The 25,785-nt window shown below is 42.3% G+C and overlaps 3 protein-coding genes across 3 annotated transcripts; 2 read left to right on the top strand and 1 right to left on the bottom strand.

Annotated features, from left to right (window-relative positions):
* The first annotated feature begins 2,307 nt into the window (after positions 1-2,307).
* LOC136429229 (uncharacterized) lies at positions 2,308-3,287 on the top strand. Its single transcript, XM_066419101.1, has 2 exons — positions 2,308-2,997; positions 3,231-3,287. The coding sequence occupies exons 1-2, from the start codon at positions 2,308-2,310 to the stop codon at positions 3,285-3,287; spliced, it is 747 nt and encodes a 248-aa protein (XP_066275198.1).
* A 956-nt stretch (positions 3,288-4,243) lies between these two features.
* Positions 4,244-9,603, bottom strand: LOC136429801 (demethylmenaquinone methyltransferase-like). The gene is made up of 6 exons (XM_066419778.1): positions 9,317-9,603; positions 8,855-9,074; positions 7,842-7,965; positions 7,240-7,379; positions 5,381-5,526; positions 4,244-4,855 (listed from the first exon to the last, which is right to left on the bottom strand). Exons 1-6 carry the CDS (start codon positions 9,368-9,370, stop codon positions 4,481-4,483), a joined length of 1,059 nt encoding a protein of 352 aa, XP_066275875.1. The 5' UTR covers positions 9,371-9,603; the 3' UTR covers positions 4,244-4,480.
* Positions 9,604-16,648: 7,045 nt separating this feature from the next.
* LOC136429800 (uncharacterized) lies at positions 16,649-24,667 on the top strand. The gene is made up of 7 exons (XM_066419777.1): positions 16,649-16,719; positions 18,529-18,770; positions 19,015-19,234; positions 20,120-20,234; positions 20,700-20,839; positions 23,357-23,502; positions 24,056-24,667. The coding sequence occupies exons 1-7, from the start codon at positions 16,695-16,697 to the stop codon at positions 24,428-24,430; spliced, it is 1,263 nt and encodes a 420-aa protein (XP_066275874.1). The 5' UTR covers positions 16,649-16,694; the 3' UTR covers positions 24,431-24,667.
* Positions 24,668-25,785: the final 1,118 nt, after the last annotated feature.

The following is a 25,785-nucleotide window of genomic DNA, read 5'->3' as shown; positions in this document are numbered from 1 at the left end:
ATACTCAGATGAACAATCGTGAAGCTGACACTTGGCAGCGCAATTTCTCTCACAATTGGCCGCTTCCATCTAGAACAATATAGTATGTCGCTGACCGACCAATGCCACATACAAGCGTATTATAACATTTATGTGCTAACAAATGATAAGAAAAAAGACATCGATATTTCACTTCAAAATGCGCAACATCACATTGAAAAAACGTAAAGGAATTCGTGAATTAACCGAGGACAAAACGCTTAATCTTGACACAGGCCCACGAACCATATAGTATCAAAGTGTATATTTCAAGAATGTACATTTTGTAGCAAAACAATGGACTACTACTACTACTACTACTACTGTCTTGAATTAGCCTCTACCGGGCTCCACAGGTCACTGGAAAAATCTTAGAAATCGGCGAAATAAACGGATAACATGCCAGAGAGGTTTGTCCGCTATAGAAGTTACAGTTTGCGACCTCCTGTGGCATATTCAACCAAGGAGGTTAGTTACAAACAATGTAGACTATAAAACCTCCTTGATTGGACCCTCTCTCCGTATCCAAATCCCTTAGCATAGCATTCACCGTCCATTAGGCCAATCTCTACTATTTTTCTACCCATCTGCGAGGCCTGGCAGAGGCTAGTTTTGAATGACGACCGTTTACGAAAAGAGATACTAGTATTGTACCAGCATGGGCGTGTGCAGCAGCTATTAACAGCTGGTTATTCTCTTATCAAGCTGCGCTTCTCAAGTACGTGTAAACGTCCCGGATTAACTCTAACCAGGCCCGCCCAGTGCCACCCGGTGTGTCCGGTACTGTAAACTCTTCACACAGTGGTCTGATATCGTGCTATGTATGTATAACCACCTCCTTGGTATAACCTAGCCATTGCAGAGTATGGTACCTGCAAATCTGGACGGGGAATAGGTTGATAAAATATGGACTCTACAATTGGGGCTTTTTGGCCTAAATGTACCTTTCTGCATTCGGGCTCTTGTACTGACTTGATCTGGACTTGCGCTAGATAAGGGCAATCCGCCTGGCTGGGCTGGTGAATCAATCAATGGTGTAATGCTGCTAACAGAAACTAGAGCGGCCTGATGCCTGCCTGTCTCATCAACAATATCCAAGCGCAATGCATTGTACATTAATACGACATGAGGATTTAGCCACTACATTTATAATATGTCCGTTTTAACGAACGAAGGTTCCGATGTCATTAGCCTGGCTGCCAGGCTCGCAAAATCGCTGTGAGTGTGACACTCGTCCCCACCAGACCAGACTAAGGACGCGGGGTTCAAAAATCTATCCAAATAGAGAGGATAATTGGCCAGGGGAGTATGGCCAGGGTACAGTTCATTTGCCCGATCCCGACAACTTGAAACCCGAAAAAGGACTACTGTGTAGATATAGTAAGAAATCCGGATTGGCTGAAGGGAGCTGGAATACAAACAGAACTTCTAAAATCGTAGAAGAAGAAGAACTTGGTTCTCCTCTGGAAAATGTTCGACACTTGTTGTTGCTTCTCTAATGTATAAGCCCAATTGTCTGCACACAAGGCGATTTGAAGTCCACTTCAAGGTAAAGGGTTACAAGACCTAACATGAATAGGCTGACAATATAAGATAATGCTGAAACTGCTGAGAATAAACAGACCAGTGAGATATACAGTGCACCCGTCCCTACCCACCCCTAGGGCCACGCGGATTTGTTTGCTACCAGAGGGGCACAAATATGGCGGATAGCAACCGTTGTCAGGGCCCGTCAAGTGACTAAGATTGGAACTGGAGATGAAAAGATACGATCAAAGTTGCCCTTCTTTTGCTATTGAAAATTTTCTTCTTAAACCTCAGGCGAAAAACGACATACACTTAAGCTTATAAAACCAAAACAATCAAAGTGAGTTTCGCTCTACACGAAGACTTTTTGGTTTGGTTTGGACTTGTGTAGTAAACAATAAGCTGATGTCGATGATACCGGTATGTTATAGCCTGGATCTAGGGCAGAAAGAACCATTTCTTTACTGTTGACTTAACCCGAACAATGGTCAACGGGTCATGCGGGTAGCAAAACATAAGTAGGCCCATTATGGAGATTCCCCGCTGAGTTTGTCCGGTGTCCATGTATCGCTTACCAAGTAAGTAGTCAGCTTTCCAAGAAGTCGACTGACGGAGGTCAGAGGTTCAAAACGTAATTGAATGTCAAAACACCTAATTTTAAAGCACAAGGAGTTGATGGGTGCAACCCAGACAGGCCGGCAAGGTTTAGGTTTGATACCCCATAAGTGGTGGTCATCCTCTACAGAGAAAGAAAGGCGGGAGATGGTAACACAGGAAATAAGAGATGTAGAAGAAGAGAAGAGGGCTGCAGTAGCAGCGGGACAAGGCAAACAGGGAAGGTGGACTACCTGGGAAAGTGTTCAACAAAGGGATGTACCATTTAGTGTCCTGTGGCGAATGGAGCCTCTCCGCATTTCATTCCTGTGGCGCTCCACATATGACCTACTACCAACACCAGTAAACCTGAGCCGGTGGTATGATGACCAGTCAGACATCTGCAAAGCGTGTGGACAGAAGGGGACCCTACAGCACATCCTGAGCTCATGTCCATCTGCACTCTCCAGTGGAAAGTACACATGGAGACACAACATGGTGCTGAAAGTGGCTGCGGAGGCTGTGAAAAGGAGAGTTGAATGCACCAATGCTGAGGATGTTCCTTTCCACATAGACCGCCTTGTACCATTCATCAAGGAAGGCGCTCCGCCGTGGAATAACGACACCAGCCTAAAGCCATGTATCCTCTCCTCTGCAAATGACTGGCAAGTCACAGTGGACCTAGAGGGTGAAGGGAGCTTCCCAGAAGATATTGCGGTGACTTTGCTCCGTCCTGACATCACAATATGGTCGGAAAGTGCCAAAGAAGTGGTGATTGGAGAACTGACTGTACCTTGGGAGGACAATGTAGATGCTGCCCATGAGAGGAAGCTGACCAAGTATGCAGAGTTGTGTGAAGTATGTAAAGACAGAGGGTGGAAAGCTTCATGCTACCCATTTGAAGTCAGCTGCCGGGGTTTTGCTGCAACATCCTTTCAAAAATGGTTGAGAGTGCTAGGGTGCAAAAGGAAGGAAATCAAGTCTATCACAAGAGCTGCAGTAGAAGCGGCTGAAACGGGTTCTGCATGGATCTGGAACAAATACATCCAGGTCAAAAAAGGCTGAGACATAGCCATTCTGCAACTCACCAGTGGGAGGTGGTGTACCAAGCACTGCTGGCCCCCCACCCCGAGGGAATATTGATCTAAATGGGCCGAAATTCCCAACGACGGGTGGTGATCAACTGATGATCCCACTGGTGAGGCACACAATAACATCAAGTGTGTATAATTCAACTGTTGACTTAACCCGAACAATGGTCAACGGGTCATGCGGGTAGCAAAACATAAGTAGGCCCATTATGGAGATTCCACGCTGAGTTTGTCCGGTGTCCATGTATCGCTTACCAAGTAAGTAGTCAGCTTTCCAAGAAGTCGACTGACGGAGGTCAGAGGTTCAAAACGTAATTGAATGTCAAAACACCTAATTTTACAGTTGCGGCGTTTTGGTTAGGGCATTTCTTTATCAGTTTCCATACCTATTAGATTATTCCCTGCTGTCCGCAAATCAAAAGAGAAAAGACTCGTAGCACGATATTAATTAAGGACGCAGACACAAGCCTATCCCCTAGAAATAATGACCTCAGATTCAAATGTATACGAATATATACTTAAGTGAAAATATGACGGAGAATGATGTGCAGAAAGTAGACCGTCGTCATTCCCCTGGTATCAAATCCTGGCATCAAATCAAATGTATATGTCTGGGGATATAATCTGGGCTAGCCCAGAATATACCCGGGTACTAGTATATTTTGGACTAGCCCAGATTATGCCCGGGGGGGGGGGGTATACTTTGGCTCAGGGGGTATAATCTGGCCTAGCCCAGATTATACCCCGGGGTTTAATATGGGCTAGGCCAGAATATACCCGGGTATAATCTGGGCTAGGCTAGAATATACCTGAGTATACTCTGGCCTGCTACACTGGGCCTTCCTGTGGTAGCTGAGTCAAAATTTCCTTCGGGGTATGTTAGACCTGGTGCCGAATAACTAGCATGTGGGGGCCCTGGCCACAATTTAAATTCCAGGTTACCCGTCTCATAGTTTTTCCTTTGTACTTATCATAAAACATGTATCATATTGCAGCAAACTAACATTGCCATATCATATGAATGTGCTTTTAATTCATCATTTTGTCACTGTAACTTAAGTTCCTGAGTACTTGGGATGGAATTCGAAAACATACCGGTGCCTAGAAACACAGTTACAAAACAATACAAACTTCCGAGATTATAGCAGCATGTCGACCTCATATCGCTACATGTAACGTTACATATTCTTTGTCTACAATGCTAGTACTCTACTCGGTTGAAGCTGTTGATCCACATTCAGTAGCAAACATTACGGCTTCTGTGCGATGTATATAGCATCGAACATTGAGTTGGGAATATGTGTAATGTTCTTTAGGCCCATGTTAGACATGTGGTTTGGCAACTGGAAAGTGTTCTGGAATTCCTCCATGTACGGTTCGGGGCCGTGGTCGCCCGTGGTGTTCCAGTGATGGCCCCACGTGTTGAACTCCACGAACGTAAGGCGCTCGACGGGGTTGTTGTAGTACGGCGGTTCGATGACGTTGAGGGTGCCGCCCGGCTTGAGGACGCGCTGCGCTTCGAGCAGGGCGCGCCGGGCGTTCTCCGCCGGCATCTCGTGTAGAACGTAGGCGAAATTTACCACGTCGAACGTCGAGTCGGGGAAGTGGAGTTTTTCTCCGTTATCCTAATTTAAAAAAAAAGACAAGCAAAAGAAAACGGATCAATATACTAATCTGTCAGATATCCATGCATGATGATGGACTCTTTTTCTAAAAACGCCATCCGACGTTTGCATGACTGAAAGGTTAAGATAGGATTGGGAAAAGTTTTTACCAACAAACTATTGACGGCTACAATCAGTAAGTAAAAGAGGAATGAAGGGATTAGTGAAATAGGAATAAACAAATAGGGAGCTAGAGAATTGATGGAGAGATGGAGGCCAGGGAGAGATATATCGGAAGGGGGAGAAAAGAAGAAAGAGGGCAAAGAATGAAGGATGGAATCGAAGGTACGATTATCATGGTAAAAAAAGGCAAAGAATAAATTACAAGGAAAAAAGGAAGGAGGGTGGGGAGTAAGGTAATGAAAGAAGTAAATAAGGAAAGACAGAAGAGAGGGAAGCCTGGAAGGGGGCTAGCAAATAATGAAGGAAAGAAAGAAGGAGGGAGGTAATTAAGGATGAAAAGAAGCAAGAAACGAAAGAAAGTACCTGGTAAAACTTGACATTAGGTGCGCCGCCGGGTCTGTGACTCTTCCACAGGCGGCAGAAGCGGATGAAGGGCGCCGCCAAGTCGACTCCGATCACATCGCTCTCCGGGAACATCTCTCCGAACACGAAGGCCGAGAAACAATTTCCTATATGAAAATTAACCAGATCAGTGATGTACTACTTACTATATTGCCGTCATCACACATAAAAATCAACGTTCTCACTAAAGTACACATCACGAATAATACAATGACAATAATCACAGAGTCAAGAAAACCGGCAGAGGCCAGAGAACATTCTTCTGCCGCGCAACGTCACTCTGGAATACCCTCTCTACTGACACTCGCGCCACCACCACGACTGTCTCCTTCAAAAGGAAACTCTGGGACTGTTTAGGCAACCCTTTTATTCGTTCTGATCCTGACCTCCCGATGTAGATACCATTATAGACATTTTCAAATACTGTTATATCTCGTTACGCTGTCCATGTCAAAATTCCTATGTACTGTCTTGTTTAAATCAGCAGGGCTAGCTCTTTGTAATATCCACAGGCTAGTTGGGAAGCCCTGGCTGTGTGCCCTGAACAGCCAAACCAATAAATAAAATATAACATCACAAAGAAGAAAGCATTAGACAAAATGTGACAAACATAGATCGAAACTCACTTTTATCTGGCTACATCAAAAGAATTGTACCATAAGCATAACTAGTTAGTAACTTTGTCATTAACCAGCTATTGATCGGTTAATTGACTGATCTTTTTTTTTTCTTTATTGGTATTTCAAAAAGAAATTTTCCATCCAAATAATATACATAAGCTAGACATACATGAGTGACAAAAAACTAAATGAAATCCAGGACATTGTGTACAGAAGTAGCACACACAGAAACAAACAATACCCTACCTTGAAATATCATGTATCAGTTGCCATCAGTACAATACGTAACAAATTATATAATTTCTATACCTCTTTATCACTATATCATGTAGTTACTATTCAACTGTATCTACATAAGTTCAAATCAAACTAAACTAAATCATATTATATATTATTAAGATTGCTTTAAACATAAGGTTCCCCATTTACCCCGATGCTTCTCCAGCTTCCCCCTCCGAGATGCAATGAGACGTTCTGTCTTTTCAAAAGTAGATACTAATTTTCTTAAGGACTGGAAATTTATGATTTTTAACCTTCTACACCGGAAAATGAAAATTTTACCTAGCAAAATAATTGAATTTTTCAGAGGAGACGCATTTGTAGATACGTCTCCAAACACTACCATAAAGGAATTTTGTACGTTAATCCAAAACGATACTACATGTGGGCATTCCCAGAAAACATGAACATAGGATTCTTCATCATCATGACAGAACAAACAGGAACTAGAATCTATCAATTTCCATATATGTAGGATTTTATTACAAGGTAAGAATTTATTAATCAAACGATACTGAAAATATCTACTACTGGGATTGATCGTACATCTATATAGATTTGTAAATACTTCTCACCATGGTATAGGTTTGTCAAAGTAGTAGTACCATGATACTAGTGGTCTAGTTTTCTGAGCTACACTAACTTCATTTGTGGATACAAGAAAGTAAGTATACATACTTTTGTTGATTTTTATATTTTGTAACCATCTGTGATTTTTTTTTGAGCGGGCAAACAAACAAGGTCCCTCCACTTCTCGCTGAGTATTATTTTCCATTTACCAGGAATGGCTGAAATAAGTTGTTAATATCTGTGTAGGTCACAAGTATTTGGAGACTTGGCACAGAATTCAGCATAAGAGATTTCCTTCTAGGGACAATAAATCATTAATGAAATAATTAATCATTAATTGACTGATCTTACCGGTGCCTACATCAAGGATAGCCTTCGGTTTGAGATAGCCGACCAGTCTGCCGTACCAACTTCTCAAGATGTCCTCCTTCAAGAAGTTAAACTTCGTCCTTCCGTTGAACGAGAGACGCACGTTGCCACCATTGACGTATCTAAAGAAATGTAAAGTGTTAGGTTTAAGGAATGTTGAGAAGATCTAGAAACATGTAAACATTGTTGATGCTGAGAGACTGAATAAGGTTTTGCCAAAACCAATTTCCTAGGAAATGCATATGTGTAATTTATGCATCAATCACAGAATCATACTATTGGCACTGCTCCTAAGGCGTCATGAAAAAAGTTGCTTTTGCACTAGGCATTTGCATTCACGTGACTATGGCGTATTATCATCTGCCATGTTCGATATTTAAATCAGGTAATTAACACGTAAATTCTGAATTTGAAATACACTAACAGTAACGTTACTAATTATAACCGTTATTCACATGCAAATGTGTACTTTAACCGTTGCTAGTTTAAGCAACCATCATGCATATTGCAGCTCTGAAAAGTCACGTGGAAACACAGTACCGGTTTGTCACCGGCGATTGGTTGAAAATTTCAAAGTAACTCACCCTCCAGGAAGGAAATGTACAGGAACCGTGACGTAATGGTAGGGCAGCTCTATCGGTGACGTCACGCCAGGTGGCCACACATCTTGGTCTGGCTGATTGCGTGGCACTCTTGCCGTGGGCAGGGCTATGGGTAGAACACAGAGCGAAGCTATGATTGGTGTAAACTGTGCTTTAACCCACGTGGCTATGACTTCAGTACCATCAGCCATATTGGATTGTTAAACATGGATGTTGCCATGTAAATGTTTCATTTGTATATGTGACTAAAACGGGAAATCATAACTTTGTACAAACACGTTTATCACCTAGCGCAAACGTAAATGCGGAGGGAACAACGCCCTGAATTGCAGAGTTTGCTGACAATTTTGAAAATGAAACAATAGCAAAATATACACATCACGTACCAGCCAATTAATATCAAAAGTACAAAACTGTACAATACATTCAACACATATGCAAATAGGGCTGGATCTTCCAGGTTTAAACGACCAACATGGTGGTTGTGACGTCACAAAGGATCATAAGAATAGCGGCATCTTTAGCAAATATTCAACAGTTTTAGATGGTATGCTGAATTTTATTTGTTCTACTGAATGTCGTCCACCTCTGTCTCCACCTGACTAAATGGAACATGTCTTGCCTTGCATATGCCCTCTTGGAAATCAACTTATATAAGTCGAACGGGCAACCGAACTGTCTTGAAATGAAAAAAAAAATAGCTCGTTGAAAGGGGATTTTAACTTCACCTTATAATTGTGTAAATAAGGCCCTGATTTGGATTAGATTCAACTATGTTCAACATCGCCAAAGGTTCCTGCCTTCCCAAAACAATGAAAATTCACCAAACCCTGCTTGACTTATCCTCCTCCAAAATTTAGATCAAAAATGCCCACTGTAGTCCATGGCATCAAGAGTTATATCGCATGCCAACACGATCACTCCACAAATTCCGACCAAAAAATATACCCTTCTGCCTACGGCAAAAGCAATGAATAGATGAGATTGATAAATACCTTCAAATTTCGGCATCTGTTCGGTGTAACTGTCGAAGAGGTGCAGGAAGGTCGGAATGGACTGTTTATCCAGATAGTTTTGCTTGTAGGCCGACATGTAGAGGAAACACTCCATAGGGTACTCGTCCGACAGGACGTTGGCAAGGGTGATGTTGGGACGTTCCGGGACGAAGTCAGGTAACCTCGTGGCCATCAGGAGCGTCATGAAAGACGCCGTATCCTGTAGATTGAAAAACAATTAAATAACTTCAAAATGACCTGCAGGAGCCAAAGTATAAGACCGATCCCACAGTCTCGCCCACCTCCGTCAAAACGTAGAAACGTATCTTTATTTCTCCACAATTAGCTACTTACAACAGAAAATCACCATATGCAAAACGCAAATATTTGACGGACGATAACTGAAATGCCATAATTGGTTGAACTGCTAATGGTGATTGACAGTGAGGACCAGTCCATTACCTTAAACCAGACGACGCCGGAACAGTTCCAGTTGATGCCGAGGAAGTCGTCCATAAGTCGAGACGTCCGGAGGTCCTTGTTCTTGACGATGGACTGCAGATACTCGGTCAGGCCGGCCTCGTTAGCGGTCTCGCCGGCGGGAAGTGGCTTCACCCCCGCCAAAGCCGCCAGCCACGGCAGCTTCTTGTTCAGCGTCTTGAACTCGTCGTACTGACGAAGGGCGTAGCTTTGAATTGTTGTTCCTAGGAAATAAGAGATACTTCACATTAACTTTCTTTACTTAAGAGTTTCAACACGCTTATCGAGAAGAGCAGGGGTAAACAGATAGGCTTGGATGTAAATCAGTCGTAGCCAAGCCTCGTTATTAGGGGTGGGTACCGGTACAGAAAATTCAGGTCCGGTCCAGGTCCAGGTCCAGAGGGTCAGGTCCAGGTCCGGACCTGCACCTGTACCTGATTAAAGTAGTGTCGCAGCACATCATATTTTGGAGAGCGAGACACAAGTTAAGGTCTATGTGAGTCCTACAAATCATGTTCAAATTGTATACTAACTTAGAATAATGTGATTATTCTCGGTGCACACTAATGTGCACTCGCCGTCTGTTGACTCATCTACATATGATTAACAGCTAACGTCTTCGCAAAAGGAAACCACGACTCGTTAAATCTGCTTATTTTGTATTAGACCGGTTATGTGTGACCGCCTGCTGGTAGCCTGGTACTGTGAATTTTCTAATCGGTCCATAGGCCGGTCCACTGATTTTTTCTGGACCGGTTTTTTTGGACCGGTCCATAAGAAAATACCGGTTTTGTACCGGTACACAGTACCCACCCCTACTCGTTATGTATTGCACTATCAGCAATCAAAAATATATAATATCAAACTCCGACCCATTGATACACGAAAGTTGATCCAAACGACCAGTAGCGGGGTCGCGTTACCACTTGTGCCACAGGAACATGGCTTAGATTAAAGTAAAAGACATATGACCGGTGCGAAACAAATGACCGTCCAGACGCTGATATGACCACATTAGGTAATGCAAAGATGATAATTCCCAACCCGGTCAGTTTGTGGGAACAAAAAGTAGAATATAAAAAAATCAGAAAACAACAATAACAACAACAACAGCAAAAATTGCAAAAATCTATCATGAGCACCATTTGTGTTTTTCTTGCTATTAATTGTTTGATTTTTGATCACGTAAATAGCTCGGCTGGGCCCCGGTTTGGATATGTAATGCTTTGGTCCCATTTCCAATCCGGGGCCCGGCCGGGCTGTTTACGACAACTATCAATAAAAAATGCCTATCAAGAAAATACACAATATATGGTTGATAGGAGTAATCTTTTTACGTTTTATTCTTTGTTGTCTTTTATATCATCTTTTTCGTTCCCACAAGCTGCCCGGCCCGGCGCCGGTTTGGAAATGTGACCTTCGTATGACCCGCGATGAACAGACGTCTGTTGGAGAGACACCTTTGGACCTTTCTCCCCTGTAAATTGATGATTGATGCCAAACCAAAAAAGCATTTAGAATATTGTTTTCGTAACCTTATGCCCTCTTTGAATCATTTGCTGAAGCTGCTGACTAGATAAGATTCCAGCTTAACTGTCAGAAGAAGAGTGACTGGGCTGGGCGCGTGATCGAGAGGTCATGGGGTTCGATTCCCAAACCTTCCCCGGTTTGGATATGTAATGCTTCGGCCCCATTTCCAATCCGGGGCCGGCCGGGCTGTTTGCGACAACTAACAAAAAAAAAATTACGTTTTATTCTTTGTTATCTTTTATATCATCTTTTTCGTTCCCACAAGCTTCCCGGCCCGGCGCCGGTTTGGAAATGTGACCTTCGTATGACCCGCGATGAACAGACGTCTGTTGGAGAGACACCTTTGGACCTTTCTCCCCTGTAAATTGATGATTGATGCCAAACCAAAAAAGCAATTAGAATATTGTTATCGTAACCTTTTGCCCTCTTTAAATTATTTGCTGAAGCTGCGGACTAGATAAGATTACAGCTTTACTGTCAGAAGATAGCCACGTCCTTAAGATATGTGGCTTACTTGAACATTTACTATTACGAATAACAACCCACTGCCCAAAAAGCTACGGCCTCAAAAAGACTATCGGACTACATTATTTTATCACAACTATGACACTACCCATGGCAACCAGAACCAGCACGTCTCCCTCGAATTGGTGCCGCTTGAGAAGACGGATGCCGAAAGTGTGTGGGTGTCAGAGTCACAACCGGCCATCCACATTAAACAAATCCACGCGAAGGCTACCGTGTCACTGTGACTGACACGGTCATCATGCTCAATTTACGAGTGATTGCCATACATATATACGACACCACTTAATTATGATCGATCATAATACATTATAAAGCCAAATCCTACGTTCAAATATAAGTTCATAGTAAATAATGACCGGAATGACTATGACATGTATAGTCTTGATTTTTCCTACGGGAGCTAAAAGTACAGGTCATTGTTAGACGTACTTGACGATTTACCGACTGTCATTCAAAATATGCCAGTATGGATATATACGTGGACCCGACCCCGTGCTATTGGAGCCTCCTTTGCAGGCTTCATGGCGGGTGCCGGTGTTTATTTTCTGAGGGAGCGCTGATGCGCGATTTTCAACATATCGGGACCAGGTTCTTTTGCTGGAGAAATCAAAATTTCTGCAGCTGGCAATTATGATTTCTCCAGCAAAAGAACATGTGGCTGATTCCGATATGTAGAAAATCGCGAATCAGCGCTCCCCCGGAAAATAAACACCGACACCCGCCATGAAGCCTGCAAAGGAGACTATAGTGCCATTGCAGGCGATCCGAAAGGTCAACTATAAATAGCATAACAAGACTGAGAATTGGTGCGCATTGCTTAGAAATTGAAAAGGGTCGTCACAAAAATATACCAGCCGAAAAGAGAATGTGTCCCACCTGCAAAGAAAATATTGAAGATGAATACCATTGCCTTATGATATGTCCATCTCATAATGAAGAAAGGAAAAGACTGATGATTACATGTAAGAAGGAAATAACACTACCTGGAACAAGTAGAGAAATATTTAATGTACTTCTGTCATGTCCTGACTCTGCATCTGTCTACCTAGGCCAATTCATATATAATGCTATGCAAAAGAGAAGCCGTGCCATAACGTGAAATATATCACGCCATTATCTTATGTATCGAGTAAAGATGTTAGGTTAGTGCACTAGTATAAATAGTCCGAAGTTGCTAATATTCCATGTTATTTGCCGTACATTGTACCTGATGCAATTGTTGTGCAATAAACTTGACTTGACTTGACTATCATAGGCAAACAAACACGGCACAAGTACAAGGCTGTCAAGGACATTTGGATCCCCCGATTTTCTTGGAAATCAGAAAAAGCTGATAGTCGTTAGAAGATACAAAGATGCATTCAAATAGTACATGTATGCTCACATTTTTTAACTTAAGAAAATGGGATGAATAGTTTGAGCTCTATTTCAACATTTCTTTTGAGAAAACTCTTTTGCTGTAGTGCGTTTCGATCATACATGTACTATTTGAATGCATCTTTGTATCTTCTAACGACTATCAGCTTTTTCCGATTTCCAAGAAAATCGGGGGATCCAAATGTCCTTGACAGCCTTGTACTTGTGCCGTGTTTGTTTGCCTATGATAGTCAAGTCAAGTCAAGTTTATTGCACAACAATTGCATCAGGTACAATGTACGGCAAATAACATGGAATATTAACAACTTCGGACTATTTATACTAGTGCACTAACCTAACATCTTTACTCGATACATAAGATAATGGCGTGATATATTTCACGTTATGGCACGGCTTCTCTTTTGCATAGCATTATATATGAATTGGCCTAGGTAGACAGATGCAGAGTCAGGACATGACAGAAGTACATTTAATATTTCTCTACTTGTTCCAGGTAGTGTTATTTCCTTCTTACATGTAATCATCAGTCTTTTCCTTTCTTCATTATGAGATGGACATATCATAAGGCAATGGTATTCATCTTCAATATTTTCTTTGCAGGTGGGACACATTCTCTTTTCGGCTGGTATATTTTTGTGACGACCCTTTTCAATTTCTAAGCAATGCGCACCAATTCTCAGTCTTGTTATGCTATTTATAGTTGACCTTTCGGATCGCCTGTAATGGCACTATAGTCTCCTTTGCAGGCTTCATGGCGGGTGTCGGTGTTTATTTTCCGGGGGAGCGCTGATTCGCGATTTTCTACATATCGGAATCAGCCACATGTTCTTTTGCTGGAGAAATCATAATTGCCAGCTGCAGAAATTACGATTTCTCCAGCAAAAGAACCTGGCCCGATATATTGAAAATCGCGCATCAGCGCTCCCTCAGAAAATAAACACCGGCACCCGCCATGAAGCCTGCAAAAAAAGGAGGCTTTAATAGCACGGGGTCGGGTCCACGTATATATCAATACTGGCATATTTTGAATGACATTCTGTAAATCGTCAAATACGTCTAACAATGACCTGTACTTTTAGCTCCCGTAGGAAAAATCAAGACTATACATGTCATAGTCATCCCGGTCATTATTTACTATGAACTTATATTTGAAAGTAGGATTTGGCTTAATAATGTACCATGATCGATCATAATTAAGTGGTGTCATATGTAAATTGAGCATGGTGACCATGTCAGTCCCTGTGACACGGTAGCCTTCGCGTGGATTTGTTTAATGTGGATGACCGGTTGTGATTCTGACACCAACACACTTTCGGCATCCGTCTTCTCAAGCGGCACCAATTCGAGGGAGACGTGCTGGTTCTGGTTGCCATGGGTAGTGTCATGATTGTGATAAAATAATGTAGTCCGATAGTCTTTTTGAGGCCGTAGCTTTTTGGGCACTGGGTTGTTATTAGTAATAGTAAATGTTCAAGTAAGCCAAATATCTTAAGGACGTGGTTATCTTCTGACAGAAAATCTGTAATCTTATCAAGTCAGCAGCTTCAGCAAATGTTTAAAGAGGGCAAAAGGTTACGAAAACAATATTTTAATTGCTTTTTTTGGTTTGGCATCAATCATCAATTTACTGGGGAGAAAGGTCCAAAGGTGTCTCTCAAACAGACGTCTGTTCGTCGCGGGTCATACGAAGGTCACACTTCCAAACCGGCGCCGGGCCGGGCAGCTTGTGGGAACGAAAAAGATGATATAAAAGATAACAAAGAATAAAACGTAATTTTTTTTGTTAGTTGTCGCAAACAGCCCGGCCGGGCCCCGGATTGGAAATGGGACCGAAGCATTACATATCCGAACGGGGGAAGATTTGGGAATCGAACCCCATGACCTCTCGATCACGCGCCCAGCCCAGTCACTCATCTTCTGACAGTTAAGCTGTAATCTTATCTAGTCAGCAGCTTCAGCAAATGATTTAAAGATGGCAAAGGGTTACGAAAACAATATTCTAATTGCTTTTTTGGCAATCATCATTTTACAGGTGAGAAAGGTCCAAAGGTGTCTCTCCAACAGATATCTGTTCACTACATTTGTGATCGCGGGTCATACGAAGGTCACACTTCCAAACCGGCGCCGGGCCGGGCAGCTTGCGGGAACAAAAAAGATGATGTTAGGGACAACAAAGAATAAAACGTAAAATGTTTTTATTGTTAGCCGTCGCAAACAGCCCGGCCGGGCCCAGGATTGGAAATGGGACCGAAGCATTACATATTTAATGCTAGGGTCACATTTTCAAGCCGGGGCCCGACCGGGCTGTTTGAGAAAAGGAAGAATAAAAGCTGCATATCAAGAATATACATAACGTATGGTAAGGAACAATTTTTCAAAAGTTTTGTGTATTTTGTTGTCTTCTATATCATAGTTTTCGTTCTAACAAGCTGTCCGGCCGGGCCCCGGCTTGAAAATGTGACCCTAGCATAACCGGGGAAGGTTTGGGAATCGAACCCGTGACCTCTCGATCACGCGTCCAGCCCAGTCACTCTGGCATTCGCATGGCATCGAGGATTCTATAACTGATGCAAAAAATCTGAAATTGATACATTAACAGTTACAAACCCAAGGAACAAGGTCTCGTAAAGAGTAATTGAGTATCAACACTCCTGAGGCTCATGCAGTAGTACAGTCATCACCAGTACCCCTACGCGAGCCTCCATTCCCTGCGAGTGAGTACAAAAGTCAAATATGTGAATACGTACCGCATTGGTCAACTGGGTCAACACGGATCGATGCACCTGTCCCTGTTTCCATGGTAAACCACGCCCACATTTTGATTGACAGGTGGCACCCCTAATTGGCAAAAACGTACACGGTCACATGAACGCATCTTTCCCTGTTTCCTTGATTGTCCACGCCCACGTGTATTGATTGACAGGTGGCACGCTGCACCCCTGTGCTACTAACCATAACTTACACAAATATTCCTTTTTAGCGAAACGAAAAGGCAGCTGTTTATTTTACTACATTCATTAAGAACAACGCATTTTACTTTTAAGTCATTTGCTCGTATCGCAAAGACGTCATTTGCTTTGAGGCAACTAGTTGCGCATGCTAACTAAGGTAAAGTTAACGTAGTTTTCGTGCTGATAATGATTAACTAAACATGTGGATGCCTTGGCGAATGTGTTAAATAAAACATGTGACGCGCGTTACAAAACGGGGTGGTTATCATAAGCCACATCGGCCCCTTACACAAGCAAGATGTTTTTCGTTTATTCATGCAAAACAGGGGTGTAATCATCAACCAAAAGTGTATAAATTGCCAGTAAAGTCGTTAGGCGAGATCATTTTGAGAAGTTTCTTGCACGAAAGAGTGTCGTTGGTCCAAAAATGGGGAAATTTCTGGCCGCAGCGTTGCTCCTCTTGGCGCAGTTGCTCTCTGTGAGATGTGTAGAGTTTGTCCCCAACTTAAACCTACATGGAATCACACAGGACGCTTGGGTAAGTAATCTCATCGGTCTTAACAACAAAGATATCATTCTGAGGCGTTGTTAAGAGCTTTTTTGAGCACTACACGTTCAAACAATGACATTTGTGAAAAAAGGTTCATGCTAGCAAAACGATATGCAGAACCCTAACAGTACGGCTCATTCTATTTCATTTTGAACATTCTTTTCAACTATCTTTTTCTTTGTATTTTCTGTAATTTATCAGACATTTAATCGCACAATGCTTGTAAACTTGCCTGCTCAAATGGACATGTGACGTAGAATTCCTTGTTTCAAAATGCAGGAATACGAAAACGTTAAACGAATCTCATAAGGTAATCGCCAACGTGACTTTTTAAATAGCTTTTTTGATGAGTTTTTTTCCAACACTTTTACAGGTAGATGTGCAAATACCGAGTGACTACCGCGGACAACCTGTGTATCGCGTGATGTTCGACCTCACCACTCCAGAAGGTAAGGAAATGTAACTGTTAAGTCGTTGTATGTTATGAAAATATTCTATACTTAAATTTGTTCTGTCTACATGCGGCCAAGGCTGCTCAGCTAGGCAAAGGGTAGCAAGTCAAGTTGTTAAGTCCCTGTCACACATTCAGGACCTTCCCATGACTTGGCGCTGGGTTGGGAGTCGTCTCGAATCTATCCTATTCAAGTTCCAGTTCGCACCTTTGATCGCATCCAAGCATAGTATGACTTTTTTTTACTATGATTTTCCCCAAATGAGTAGTCGGCTGGTGCAGACGAGTCTTAAAGACCAAAAAGAAACCTCGCCGACTAGTTCCCAACCACAAATGACCTCGCTGACGATGAACTCCCAACCATGGTCCGAAAAAGATCGGGAGGCCATGCATATGGTTAGCTATGTGTGAAAGGGGCTATAACGCGTTACCATTGACAGTCTAGAATTCACTCTATTCTAGCTCCAGTACGCTCACATCCAAGCAGAATATCACATGGCTTTCCCGACTTTTTGTTCGAAATGTATAACCGCTTGGCACAGACTACTTTTAAAGACTAGTTGGAAACCTCGCCAAGCTCCCAATTATAGATGACTTTGCTCACGACTATTAGCTCCCATGCAATAGTGGTATGGAGAAGGTTCGGAAGCCTTAGTTGTGTATGTGTGATAACGCAGGGGTCATTTTAGAATTTAGTCGTATGATAAAAATTTCTGTCGAGTCACTGTGGTTGTTTTCGGTGTTTTTTTGTGGTGGCGTCTGTCCGTAGTTATTTCAAATCATACACTAGTCAGTAGAGATCTAGACGCAGGAAATAAGAGGGGAGATGCCCACACCTGCGGGAGTAGCAAGAAATGTATTTGTAATAGTAAATGTTCAAGTAAGCCAAATATCTAAAGGACGTGGTTATCTTCTGACAGTAAAGCTGTAATCTTATTTAGTCAGCAGCTTCAGCAAATAATTTAAAGAGGGCAAAAGGTTACGAAAACAATATTCTAATTGCTTTTTTGGTTTGGCATCAATCATCAATTTACAGGGGAGAAAGGTCCAAAGGTGTCTCTCCAACAGACGTCTGTTCATCGCGGGTCATACGAAGGTCACATTTCAAAACCGGCGCCCGGCCGGGCAGCTTGTGGGAACGAAAAAGATGATATTAAAGACATTAAAGAATAAAACGTAAAAAGATTACTCCTATTAACCATATATTGTGTATTTTCTTGATAGGCATTTTTTATTGATAGTTGTCGTAAACAGCCCGGCCGGGCCCCGGATTGGAAATGGGACCAAAGCATTACATATTCAAACCGGGGCCCGGCCGAGCTATTTACGTGATCGAAAATCAAACAATTAATAGCAAGAAAAACACAAATGGTGCTCATGATAGATTTTTGCAATTTTTGTTGTTGTTGTTATTGTTGTCTTCTGATTTTTTTTATATCCTACTTTTTGTTCCCACAAACTGCCCGGGTAGGGAATTGTGATCTTTGCATTACCTAATGTGGTCATATCAGCGTCTGGACGGTCATTTCTTTCGCACCGGTCATATCTTTTACTTTAATCTAAGCCATGTCCCTGTGGCACAAGTGGTAACGCGACCCCGCTGCTTGGTCGTTTGGATCAACTTTCGTGTATCCATGGGTCGGAGTTTGATATTGTATATTTTTGATGGCTGACAGTGCAATACATACCGAGGCTTGGCTACGACTGATTTAAAGCCAAGCCTATTTGTTTACCCCTGCTCTTCTCGATAAGCGTGTTGAAACTCTTAAGTAAAGAAAATTAATGTGAAATATCTCTTATTTTCTAGGAACAACAATTCAAAGCTACGCCCTTCGTCAGTACGACGAGTTCAAGACGCTGAACAAGAAGCTGCCGTGGCTGGCGGCTTTGGCGGGGGTGAAGCCACTTCCCGCCGGCGAGACCGCTAACGAGGCCGGCCTGACCGAGTATCTGCAGTCCATCGTCAAGAACAAGGACCTCCGGACGTCTCGACTTATGGACGACTTCCTCGGCATCAACTGGAACTGTTCCGGCGTCGTCTGGTTTAAGGTAATGGACTGGTCCTCACTGTCAATCACCATTAGCAGTTCAACCAATGATGGCATTTCAATTATCGTCCGTCAAATATTTGCGTTTTGCATATGGTGATTTTCTGTTGTAAGTAGCTAATTGTGGAGAAATAAAGATACGTTTCTACGTTTCGACGGAGGTGGGCGAGACTGTGGGATCGGTCTTATACTTTGGCTCCTGCAGGTCAAAGTTTAAAGTTATTTAATTGTTTTTCAATCTACAGGATACGGCGTCTTTCATGACGCTCCTGATGGCCACGAGGTTACCTGACTTCGTCCCGGAACGTCCCAACATCACCCTTGCCAACGTCTTGTCGGACGAGTACCCCATGGAGTGTTTCCTCTACATGTCGGCCTACAAGCAAAACTATCTGGATAAACAGTCCATCCCGACCTTCCTGCACCTCTTTGACAGTTACATCGAACAGATGCCGAAATTCGAAGGTATTTTTAATCTCATCTATTCATTGCTTTTGCCGTAGGCAGAAGGGTATACTTTTTGGTCGGAATTTGTGGAGTGATGGTGTTGGCATGCAATATTACTCTTAATGCCATGGACTACAGTGGGCATTTTTGATCTAAATTTTGGAGGAGGATAAGTCAAGCAGAGTTTGGTGAATTTCATTGTTTTGGGAAGGCAGGAACCTTTGGCGATGTTGAACATAGTTGAATCTAATCCAAATCAGGGCCTTATTTACACAATTATGAGGTGAAGTTAAAATCCCCTTCAAACGAGCTATTTTTTTCATTTAAGACAGTTCGGTTGCCCGTTCGACTTATAGAAGTTGATTTCCAAGAGGGCATATGCAAGGCAAGACATGTTACATCTAGTCAGGTGGAGACAGAGGTGGACGACATTCAGTAGAACAAATAAAATTCAGCATACCATCTAAAACTGTTGAATATTTGCTAAAGATGCCGCTATTCTTATGATCCTTTGTGACGTCACAACCACCATGTTGGTCGTTTAAACCTGGGAGATCCAGCCCTATTTGCATATGTGTTGAATGTATTGTACAGTTTTTGTACTTTTGATATTAATTGTCTGGTACACGATGTGTATATTTTGCTATTGTTTCATTTTCAAAATTGTCAGCAAACTCTGCAATTCAGGACGTTTTTCCCCTCCGCATGTACGTTTGCGCTAGGTGATAAACGTGTTTGTACAAAGTTATGATTTCCCGTCTTAGTCACATATACAAATGAAACATTTACATGGCAACATCCATGTTTAACAATCCAATATGGCGGATGGTACTGACGTCATAGCCACGTGGGTTAAAGCACAGTTTACACCAATCATTGCTTCGCTCTGTGTTCTACCCATAGCCCTGCCCACGCCACGCAATCAGCCAGACCAAGATGTGTGGCCACCTGGTGTGACGTCACCGATAGAGCTGCCCTACCATTACGTCACGGTTCCTGTACATTTCCTTCCTGGAGGGTGAGTTACTTTGAAATTTTCAACCAATCGCCGGTGACAAACCCCGGGTACTGTGTTTCCATGTGACTTTTCTGAGCTGCAATATGCATGATGGTTGCTTAAACTAGCAAAGGTTAAACTACATATTTGCATGTGAATAACGGTTATAATTAGTAACGTTACTGTAAGTGTATTTCAAATTCAGAATTTACGTGTTAACTACCTGATTTAAATATTGAACATGGCAGATGATAATACGCCATAGTCACGTGAATGCAAATGCCTAGTGCAAAAGCAACTTTTTTCATGACGCCTTAGGAGCAGTGCCGATAGTATGATTCTGTGATTGATGCATAAATTACACATATGCATTTCCTAGGAAATTGGTTTTGGCAATACCTTATTCAGTCTCTCAGCATCAACAATGTTTACATGTTTCTACATTAACTCAACATTCCTGAAACCTAACACTTTACATTTCTATAGATACGTCAATGGTGGCAACGTGCGTCTCTCGTTCAACGGAAGGACGAAGTTTAACTTCTTGAAGGAGGACATCTTGAGAAGTTGGTACGGCAGACTGGTCGGCTATCTCAAACCGAAGGCTATCCTTGATGTCGGCACCGGTAAGATCAGTCAATTAATGATTAATTATTTCATTAATGATTTATTGTCCCTAGAAGGAAATCTCTTATGCTGAATTCTGTGCCAAGTATCCAAATACTTGTGACCTACACAGATATCAACAACTTATTTCAGCCATTCCTGGTAAATGGAAAAAAATACGCAGCAGCGAGAAGTGGAGGGACCTTGTTTGTTTGCCCGCTCAAAAAAATCACACATGGTTACAAAATATAAAAATCAATAAAAGTATGTATACTTACTTTCTTGTATCCACAAATGAAGTTAGTGTAGCTCAGAAAACTAGACCACTAGTATCATGGTTCTACTACTTTGACAAACCTATACCATTGGCGAGAAGTATTTACAAATCTATATAGATGTACGATCAATCCCAGTAGTAGATATTCTCAGTATCGTTTGATTAATAAATTCTTACCTTGTAATAAAATCCTACATTTATGGAAATTGATAGATTCTAGTTCCTGTTTGTTCTGTCATGATGATGAAGAATCCTATGTTCATGTTTTCTGGGAATGCCCACATGTAGAATTGGTTAAAAGAATACATTTCTTTAGATTGTGACTTAGATTCCTTTATGGTAATGTTTTGAGACGTATCTACAAATGCGTCTCCTCTGAAAAATTCAATTATTTTGCTAGGTAAAATTTTCATTTTCCGATGTAGAAGGTTAAAAATCATAAACTTCCAGTCCTTAAGAAAGTTAGTATCTACTTTTGAAAAGACAGAACGTCTCATTGCATCTCGGAGGGGTAAGCTGGAGAAGCATCGGGGTAAGTGGGGAACCTTATGTTTAAAGCAATCTTAATGATATATAATATGATTTAGTTTAGTTTGATTTGAATTTATGTAGATACAGTTTAATAGTAACTACATGATATAGTGATAAAGAGGTATAGAAATTATATTCTTTTCTCCGCAAGCTCGGAAGAGAACTAAGTTTCCCGTCTATTTCACAGACAACATACACACAATTAGGGTAGTGAGCTCACCGTCACTCGGTACGGTCGGGCATTTATTGGCTCCTCAAATTAAAAACAGAACAACTCTCGTATTACACACGTTGTTTCCATATCATATCAATTCTTATACATGATCATAATACAGGGTCCTCTTGTTTACTTAGAAGTCATGCTGCGATCAGGCGACCGCTTTAACTTGGTCTGTTAAACGTATTTAGCCAATACCGGGCTGGTCGGTTAAACCGAGGCTCTGTCCAGTGGATGTCTAACGCATCCTGTCTCGTAAAAAAATCCTCAACGACCAAATCACAATAAACCCATCATCATAATCGAGGTTGAATAAGGTCATTGCCGGAACATTGGCGAAAACAAGAACATAAGCACTGGATGAGGAACAAATCTGAGGTACAGTCTAAGAAACTATCAGAGTGATAAACAAGTGTGAAATTATCAGGCGTACTTAAAACCACCTTGTACAGGGGAGTTGAATGTGTCAACATTCAGGTCAAGACAAAAGGAACTAAAACATAGATAACATGATGACGTACTCAGGCTCCAGCTGTTCTGTTCTGATATAAGACATGGAGATGGTTGGGCGGGAATGTGACCGTACCAAGGAAGAAGAAGCTACGAATGAGTTTGCAGGGGGTAAGAACGAAGGGTCAAAGGGCAACAGGGGAGGAATCATTAGGGTCAGGATAGGGGTTATGTGATTTGTTTGCTCAGCCGACGGGAAACGTGACTAATTTGTTACGTATTTTACTGATGGCAACTGATACATGATATTTTAAGGTAGGGTATTTTTGTTTCTGTGTGTGCTACTTCTGTACACAATGTCCTGGATTTCATTTAGTTTTTTGTCACTCATGTATGTCTAGCTTATGTATATTATATGGATGTAAAATTTCTTTTTGAAATACCAATAAAGAAAAAAAGATCAGTCAATTAACCGATCAATAACTGGTTAATGACAAAGTTACTAACTAGTTATGCTTATTCTTTTGATGTAGCCAGATAAAAGTGAGTTTGTCACATTTTGTCTAATGCTTTCTTCTTTGTGATCTTATATTTTATTTACTGGTTTGGCTTTTCAGGGCACACAGCCAGGGCTGTCCGACTAGCCTGTGGATATTACAAAGGGCTAGCCCTGCTGATTTAAACAAGACAGTACATTGGAATTTTGACATGGACAGCGTAACGAGATGTAACAGTATTTCAAAATGTCTATAATGGTATCTACATCGGGAGGTCAGGGTCAGTACGCATACAAGGGTTGCCTAAACAGTCCCAGAGTTTCCTTTTGAAGGAGACAGTCGTGGTGGTGGCGCGAGTGTCAGTAGAGAGGGTATTCCAGAGTGACGTTGCGCGGCAGAAGAATGTTCTCTGGCCTCTGCCGGTTTTCTTGACTCTGTGATTATTGTCATTGTATTATTCGTGATGTGTACTTTAGTGAGAAGGTTGATTTTTATGTGTGATGACGGCAATATAGTAAGTAGTACATCACTGACGACGTTTCTGATCTGGTTAATTTTCTCATAGGAAACTGTTTCTCGGCCTTCGTGTTCGGAGAGATGTTCCCGCAGAGTGATGTGATCGGAGTCGACTTGGCGGCGCCCTTCATCCGCTTCTGCCGCCTGTGGAAGAGTCACAGACCCGGCGGCGCACCTAATGTCAAGTTTTACCAGGTACTTTCTTTCGTTTCTTGCTTCTTTTCTTCCTTAATTACCTCCTTCCTTCTTTCTTTCCTTCATTATTTGCCAGCCCCCTTCCAGGCTTCCCTCTCTTCTGTCTTTCCTTATTTACTTCTTTCATTACCTCACTCCCCACTCTCCTTCCATTCTTCCTTGTAATTTATTCTTTGCCTCTTTCCATGATAATCGTACCTTCGATTCTATCCTTCATTCTTTGCTCTCTTCCTTCTTTTCTCCCCCTTCCAATATATATCTCCCTGGCCTCCATCTCTCCATCCATTCTCTAGCTCCTATTTGTTTATTCCTATTCAACTAATCCCTTCATTTCTCTTTTACTTACTGATCGTCCGGCAGGATGTAAAGGAACTGATGATGATGTTACCGTCAATAGTTTGTTGGTAAAGACTTTTCCCAATCCTATCTTAACCTTTCAGTCATGCAAACGTCGGATGGCGGTTTTAGAAAAAGAGTCCATCATCATGCATGGATATCTGACAGATAAGTATATTGATCCCCTTTTCTTTTGCTTGTCTGTTTTTGTAATCAGGATAACGGAGAAAAACTCCACTTCCCCGACTCGACGTTCGACGTGGTAAATTTCGCTTACGTTCTGCACGAGATGCCGGCGGAGAACGCCCGGCGCGCCCTGCTCGAAGCGCAGCGCGTCCTCAAGCCGGGCGGCACCCTCAACGTCATCGAACCGCCGTACTACAACAACCCCGTCGAGCGCCTTACGTTCGTGGAGTTCAACACGTGGGGCCATCACTGGAACACCACGGGCGACCACGGCCCCGAACCGTACATGGAGGAATTCCAGAACACTTTCCAGTTGCCAAACCACATGTCTAACATGGGCCTAAAGAACATTACACATATTCCCAACTCAATGTTCGATGCTATATACATCGCACAGAAGCCGTAATGTTTGCTACTGAATGTGGATCAACAGCTTCAACCGAGTAGAGTACTAGCATTGTAGACAAAGAATATGTAACGTTACATGTAGCGATATGAGGTCGACATGCTGCTATAATCTCGGAAGTTTGTATTGTTTTGTAACTGTGTTTCTAGGCACCGGTATGTTTTCGAATTCCATCCCAAGTACTCAGGAACTTAAGTTACAGTGACAAAATGATGAATTAAAAGCACATTCATATGATATGGCAATGTTAGTTTGCTGCAATATGATACATGTTTTATGATAAGTACAAAGGAAAAACTATGAGACGGGTAACCTGGAATTTAAATTGTGGCCAGGGCCCCCACATGCTAGTTATTCGGCACCAGGTCTAACATACCCCGAAGGAAATTTTGACTCAGCTACCACAGGAAGGCCCAGTGTAGCAGGCCAGAGTATACTCAGGTATATTCTAGCCTAGCCCAGATTATACCCGGGTATATTCTGGCCTAGCCCATATTAAACCCCGGGGTATAATCTGGGCTAGGCCAGATTATACCCCCTGAGCCAAAGTATACCCCCCCCCCCCGGGCATAATCTGGGCTAGTCCAAAATATACTAGTACCCGGGTATATTCTGGGCTAGCCCAGATTATATCCCCAGACATATACATTTGATTTGATGCCAGGATTTGATACCAGGGGAATGACGACGGTCTACTTTCTGCACATCATTCTCCGTCATATTTTCACTTAAGTATATATTCGTATACATTTGAATCTGAGGTCATTATTTCTAGGGGATAGGCTTGTGTCTGCGTCCTTAATTAATATCGTGCTACGAGTCTTTTCTCTTTTGATTTGCGGACAGCAGGGAATAATCTAATAGGTATGGAAACTGATAAAGAAATGCCCTAACCAAAACGCCGCAACTGTAAAATTAGGTGTTTTGACATTCAATTACGTTTTGAACCTCTGACCTCCGTCAGTCGACTTCTTGGAAAGCTGACTACTTACTTGGTAAGCGATACATGGACACCGGACAAACTCAGCGGGGAATCTCCATAATGGGCCTACTTATGTTTTGCTACCCGCATGACCCGTTGATCATTGTTCGGGTTAAGTCAACAGTAAAGCCGGCGTCACAATTCATGCGAGCATCGGCCGATTTTGTAGATCGCCGGAAGCTCGCCGAATTTCAAATTCGCCCGAGCGTCGACCGTATTTTTCACTGAAAACCTGCCCCGTCACAAATTGAACAGAGCTCGGGCGACGTCCGTCGAACGCTAATAATCATAAATCCCACATAAGACGGTACCATCTCTTGGACACGGACGAAGTAAGAATCAAATGGCCTGGTAACAATCTCAAATTTGGACC

This window comes from Branchiostoma lanceolatum, chromosome 3 (assembly GCF_035083965.1).
Source record: "Branchiostoma lanceolatum isolate klBraLanc5 chromosome 3, klBraLanc5.hap2, whole genome shotgun sequence".
Lineage (NCBI taxonomy): Eukaryota > Metazoa > Chordata > Leptocardii > Amphioxiformes > Branchiostomatidae > Branchiostoma > Branchiostoma lanceolatum.
Note: the sequence above shows the minus strand (reverse complement) of the source record. Positions and strands in the feature narration are given on the sequence as shown.